Source organism: Lolium rigidum, chromosome 1 (genome assembly GCF_022539505.1).
Source record: "Lolium rigidum isolate FL_2022 chromosome 1, APGP_CSIRO_Lrig_0.1, whole genome shotgun sequence".
In the NCBI taxonomy this organism is placed as follows: domain Eukaryota; kingdom Viridiplantae; phylum Streptophyta; class Magnoliopsida; order Poales; family Poaceae; genus Lolium; species Lolium rigidum.
In genome coordinates this window covers 282,410,804-282,417,121 of record NC_061508.1, presented here as the reverse complement: position 1 = coordinate 282,417,121, position 6,318 = coordinate 282,410,804, and the positions used below count along the sequence as shown (strand labels likewise).

Genomic DNA, 6,318 nt, shown 5'->3' with positions numbered 1-6,318 from the left:
ATATAAGTACATGTATTTGACTACACAGGTTTAGTACATGGGGAGGAGCGCCTGTTAAGCATGCCCGCGGATGTAGACATTGATGGTTGAACCACTTTACGAAACATCATCCCTCATCTACTTTCTGCAATGATCTAATCATGTATAATGCTAACAAAACATTTATATTAAATTGTATCAAATTTCTAGACTCACCTCAGCACACAACTTAAAAATAAAAATAAATCCATTTCTAAACAAGCCAATGATTTGCTATTCAGTTTAGATTTGAATTTGATATTATTCACACTCGGATATCTCTGGTTGGTTTATCAAGTTATGAATCAAATTCAGATTTGAAGTTTCAGTGTGCATATATTATGTGTATTGCAATATTCAGTTTTAGAACTTCTCACAACTATTAGGCATGTTTTGCACAGCTTAGAGCATTAGATCCTACACTGACGGGGCTACTATATACAATTTGGTGATCATGTTGTTGCATAGACCTACTCAACACCATGATCACACAAAATTGAAACTGCAGACGACCATTATACCAACGAAAAGCTTCAAGTGAAAAAAACAAGAAAAAGTCATAGAGAACAATCGCCAACCATCACCATCAAAGTCACAACTAGTTTATACGTAGCGTTGGGTCGCACATATGTTTACTAAACTTAACCGGAGATTTTGCTCTTAGAATCTGCAAAACGCTGTGGCTGGTCTTGAATATTGGGTGTGTCTAAGTCTCAGTCAGTGTACTTTGATGTGGGTGACAAAATCCAACGATGGAGCACGTGACTGAGACATAAGGTACGTCTCAACTAGCTGAAACTTAGCAATTCTGTTGAATATTTTAGCATATGTAAGTTAGGATTTATTTTCTGAAATCCACAATAGGAAATGTGAGGCCTGGGCGCCCAAGCGCCGAGTATATATACAGCTGCTCCATGCATGGATAGGCGGATTGCAGCTAGTATAGCCAGCTTCTTCATTGAACGCAGTGCAGTACAGCAGTATATCATCGTGAGACTATCGTCAATGGCGGTCTTGGCAAAGATCGCCATGGAGTGCGTGCATGATCCACTGTTGTGGCTGTTCGTCGCCTCGCTGGTTTTCGTCATCCTCCAAACACGACGGCTGGGCCGCGCGCCGTTTCCTCCAGGCCCGAAGCCGCTGCCGATCATCGGCAACATGGCGCTGGTGGACCAGCTGACCCACCGTGGCCTGGGGGCGTTGGCGAAGCAGTACGGCGGGCTGCTGCATCTTCGCTTCGGCTGGCTCCACGTCTTCGCTGTGTCGACGCCGGAGTACGCGCGGGAGGTGCTGCACGCACAGGACGGTGCCTTCTCGAACCGTCCGGCCACCATGGCTGTTCACTACCTCACCTACGGCCGCTCGGACATGGCGTTCGCGCACAACGGGGCCTACTGGCGGCAGATGCGCAAGCTCTGCGTCACGAAGATGTTCAGCCGCCGCCGCCGCGCCGAGACGTGGCTGGCCGTGCGCGACGGGTACGGCGCGCTGGCACGCGCCGTGGGCAGGCGCACCGGCGAGGCCGTCAACCTCGGCGAGCTCATCTTCAACCTCACCGTCAGCGTCATCTTCCGCGCCGCCTTCAGCGCGCGCGACGAAGAAGGGCTGGACGAGTTCGTCGTAATCCTCCAGGAGTTCTCGAGGCTCATGGGGCTGTTCCACGTCGGCGACTTCTTCCCGTGGCTCAGCTGGGTGGGCCGGCGGGGCTTCGACCGCCGCCTCCGCACGGCGCGCGGCGCTCTCGACAGGTTCGTCGACAAGATTGTCGACGAGCACATGAGGAGGGGTAAGGACTCCGCCGATCCCGACGCCGACTTGGTAGACGGATTGCTCGCGTTCCTCGCCGATGCGGACCCGGCCAGCGGGAAGAACAGAGAGGGCGCCATCCGGTTCACCCGCCATAACGTGAAGGCCATGATCATGGTAAGTACTCTACACTCACTTCGCTTAGAGACATGCCACGTTATATTCCAGTGTGTCCGGCAAGTCTATGGTTCCAGTTCAGGATTAAAAGAGAGTACATCTATATAGCTAATTAACGAAATCCTTTCGATCGTCTAGAAAAGTGTCTACAAAACGAGAACGAGACAAGAGATCATTAGGCACTAGTACTCAGCAAAGTAAGTTCGTGCTCTGTTTAGTTCTACACCATTCAATTGCATCGTGATTGAGTAAGGCAGTAGTTGATTTTTTTTTCGAGTTACAATTGGGGTTTCAACTGAGATTTCTCTCGGCTGTAGCTGCATGTAGGAATGCAACTAAGAAAAATGCTCAACCGTTAGATATGCTTCATGGTCGTGCTAGTCATAAGTTGCAACATAGCTTGCAACTTAGATTTAATGACATCATTTGATTGAAAATAGAAGTTAGTTCTTTGAGAACTAGAAACACCCTTATTTACTTGTTTGCTACCCTATGTGGTGATGTGGATGTTTAATTTGCATGCATGGGATGATTAATGCAGGACATGTTATTTGGCGGGCCGGAGACAGTGGGGTCCACAACTGAGTGGGCAATGGCGGAGATGATGCATAGTCCATCCGAGCTTCGGCGGCTGCAGCAGGAGCTCGCCGACGTGGTGGGGCTCGATCGGACGGTGGACGAATCAGACCTCATCAGGCTCCCCTTCCTAAAGTGCGTCGTCAAGGAGGCGCTCCGCATGCACCCACCCATCCCAGTGCTCCTCCACGAGGCCGCCATAGACTGCATCGTCGGCAGCTACTCGGTGCCCAGAGGCTCCCGTGTCTTGGTCAATGCATGGGCGATCAACCGCGACTGCGACGCCTGGAAGGACGCTGATACCTTCCGTCCGTCGCGGTTCATGCCCGGCGAGGGGGAGGCCGCAGGGCTGGACCTGAAGGGAGGCTGCTACGAGTTTGTGCCGTTCGGGTCCGGCCGGCGATCGTGCCCGGCACAGGGGCTCGGCCAGCACGCGGTGGAGTTCGCCGTTGCGCAGCTCGCGCACGGGTTCAACTGGGAGCTTCCCGACGGCATGAAGCCGACGGAGCTCGACATGAGCGACGTCTTCGGCCTCACCACGCCGCGCGCCACTCGGCTCTACGCTGTGCCCACGCCCCGTCTTACCTGTCCCTTGTGATTAGTGCACAATCACTTGCTCACCGAGACATATCGTGTGTCGTTGGTAGTCTTTTGTTTATAAGCACTAGTGGAAAACGGGGCAATAGGCCCGGTCCATTTGGGCCTTTAGACCCGGTTCCCGAACCGGGACCAATTAGGCGGGACTAAAGGGGGTACCCTTTAGTCCCGGTTCAAAGATAAACCAGGCCTAAAGGCCTCAACACGTGGTGCGACCAGGGAGCTCGCGCTGGAAGGGCTTTGGTCCCGGTTCGTGGTACGAACCGGGCCTATGTTTCTCTGCCGCGGCAGAATTGCTATTTCTGCTCGCGGCACAGATTTGGGCTGTACCAGCGTTTCTGCCGCGCGCGAGAAACAGTCTCGTTTCCCTTGCCGCGGCAGAGTTTCAACAATGCATATATATATCATTCAAGAAACCACAAAAAATCGTCATGAATATATATAGACATCGTCAACGGTACACGACATAGTCAACACAGGTACACGTAATGCATGCATATTTACAATACAACTCTTCCTCGAACGAATATCCTCCTCCGTCACGATCTTCCGATAGTGCTCTCCACTGGGGTAAGGACCTCGGTAATAAAGAATCCCGCGATTTCCTCTTGAATTGCTTTTATTTGATCCGCTGTTATGAGAGTGTCCCGCAGGCGTGTCATCTATATTTAAAAAAGGAGATCAATATATGAATGGAACTCAATACAATAGATGGTACTAATTAAGATTAATTGTGAAAATTTGTTATCGTACACGAGTGTGGTGTATTTGGGGGTCCCCACCCTTGGGACAGGACATGTCACGCATGAAGGTGCGGACGTAGTATCCACATAAGTTATTCCCTTGTTCCTGCCTCATACACTTTACGAAAAAATAGTTCGATCAAACTAATAATCAAGCATCGTATTGAAAGTAAATATCATATATAAAGTTTCACTGGACATAGCTATATATATAGTACTACTTACAGGGTAATCTCTAAATGTAAGCTCTGGTTTCCATTCACCCGGAACAGTATCGATGAACCGTTTCCAAGCCCTGCCCGGCAAAAAATAATGAGTAAATGAGTAATTGATTAGTTGATGATATCTTCGAATTAGAGCAGATGAAGATGCCAATACGAAACTGATTGAAACTACCTCCGGAGGATGGCAGCCATGTCCGCCCATTCCGCATATTCTTTACGTTTCGAGTCCATGACGTTTACGACTCCAAGTTGAAGATCAATGATTAGGAGAATAAAGTGGAAACTGCACAAGCATAGCTCAATGATTACGAGAATAAAGTGGAAGGTGCACAAGCATAATGTATGTTATATATAACACTCACTTGAAGTTGTAGGGAAAGAATATATCATCTTTGTCCGCTTGCTTCTCTAAAAACATTACGATGTTGTCCTCTCGTGTCCTTGGGGTACCGTCGAACCGTAACTTCATGAACTGTGTTTGGGTCTATGAACCCCAGCGGTAGGAGCTTGCCTCTTTTGTATTCCAGCTTCTTCATTCTGCATAATTAAATGTATAGCGTACACAAAGGATAATTGTTAGTGCAAATGAATGAGCTAAAAACTTAATTACACAAATAAATCACTTACAGGCAGTAGCAACTGATAACAGCTTTGTCGAGGGCGTCTTGATTGAATAACTGAAACAGTTCTTCTATCTCAAGGTTTATCTCGTCTTCCCCCGGAAGTAATGCTCATCTCTAAGATACACCGTGAGGTAGCTTTCACTTCTTCGACAGGCTTTCAGGTACCGGTCATGCAACCTTCGCATCCGAGTCCCTAGACGCGCGAGCTCGCCGAGTTTGACGAGATCTTTTCCGTATCTATACGTGTTTACCACTTGAGCCGTTGGATAGTAATCTTCGTACTCAACCGATGCTCCCCGAGCTCTAGCCGCCCGTTCGATCATCGATGCCGTCTCTGGATCATGATATGGCTCCACGATGAAGTGGGGTGCGGCCCGAATGTCCCGCTGTCCAAGTCGTGCGACTTTTTTTGCTTCTTTGCTCGCTCTAGAGGACTGTCCAAGAGAGCGGTCATAATCGGCTCTCGACTCAGGTCTCTTCATTCTCGTCTCGGCAAAGTGCTTCACCTGTCCGCGGTCGAATAAACACCTTCTTCGGCGCAAGAAACGCCTTTTGCTCTTCGGTCTCGCTCATGTGGTAACAACTCCGGAGTCTGTGCCCTCATTGGAGTTGATGATCTCTTCGGAGCTGTAGGAGGTGCCGCGGACAGCTTCCTCTTTTGCTTAAGTGGAGGCGGCGGAGTCTCCCGACGAGGAGGAGGAGGAGGCGGCGGAGTATTTTCACGCGGAGCAGATCGGTCATGGATAGGGGAATCATCATCGCGCACGGGAGAATCATCACGCGGAGGAGACTCGGGTGGCGGAGGAGGCGGAGGTGGCATGCTTGTTGGCTTCTCACCCGGAAACACAATGTTCTCCTTCCGCCATTGCACGGTGGTTCTACGGGCTTCTCCCGGTTCTTTGATTTCCCCATCTTCACCTGCGGGGTGCTCAAGCACCAACCCCTCATAAGCGCTCATCACTTCATCCACCATCACAACAACAAAGTCGTCTTGGACCGAACGGCAATGGTAAGACCTTGTAGGTAAGAGGATGCCGACCGCCGCCTTGAAGGATAGGTTGAAAACTTTAACATGCAGCTCACAAGGACGGCTCTCGGTGAGATCATCCACGGGGGTAGCGAGGAGGCTCGACCACCTGGTCATCATCATCATCATTATCCACCTGTCGAGAGGAAGCCACGCCGCTTTTCCGGTGTGGTTGAGATTGCAGCGGGCGATGGCATTGAGCGGTGCGGGATCTACGGCCTGCCCCCGAGCCATCCGAGATGTAAGTACTTGGGTTACCATGCTTAATTGGGCTTGCATGGTGCTCATACCCTCCTCTAAGTTAGCCGAGGCGGTCTGTTTCCCTTGCCTTCCTCCTCTCATGGCTTTTATCGGAAATCTCTTCCTTTCCGTAGGAAAGCCATACTTCCACGGAACGGAGCCTCGCTGTGCCTCGTGTTCGTCCGCCGTGTTCTTTGTTCCCAAGGGCGCGTGTCGGCTCATCGTTCTCTCTTTCGGGCTGGAACAACCCCGCCTCCACGTCCCTATGTGCTTTTTCCAGGGCATCAATGGGAACCTTCGGATGAGCTTTCTTATAGATGCACTTCCCTGTTTCCGGATCCAACGTT

The 6,318-nt window shown here is 50.3% G+C and overlaps 1 protein-coding gene across 1 annotated transcript; it reads left to right on the top strand.

Moving 5' to 3' along the window:
* The first annotated feature begins 1,023 nt into the window (after positions 1-1,023).
* On the top strand, positions 1,024-3,137 carry LOC124683807 (cytochrome P450 84A1-like). Its single transcript, XM_047218251.1, has 2 exons — positions 1,024-1,941; positions 2,483-3,137. The coding sequence occupies exons 1-2, from the start codon at positions 1,024-1,026 to the stop codon at positions 3,113-3,115; spliced, it is 1,551 nt and encodes a 516-aa protein (XP_047074207.1). The 3' UTR covers positions 3,116-3,137.
* The last annotated feature ends 3,181 nt before the right edge of the window (positions 3,138-6,318 follow it).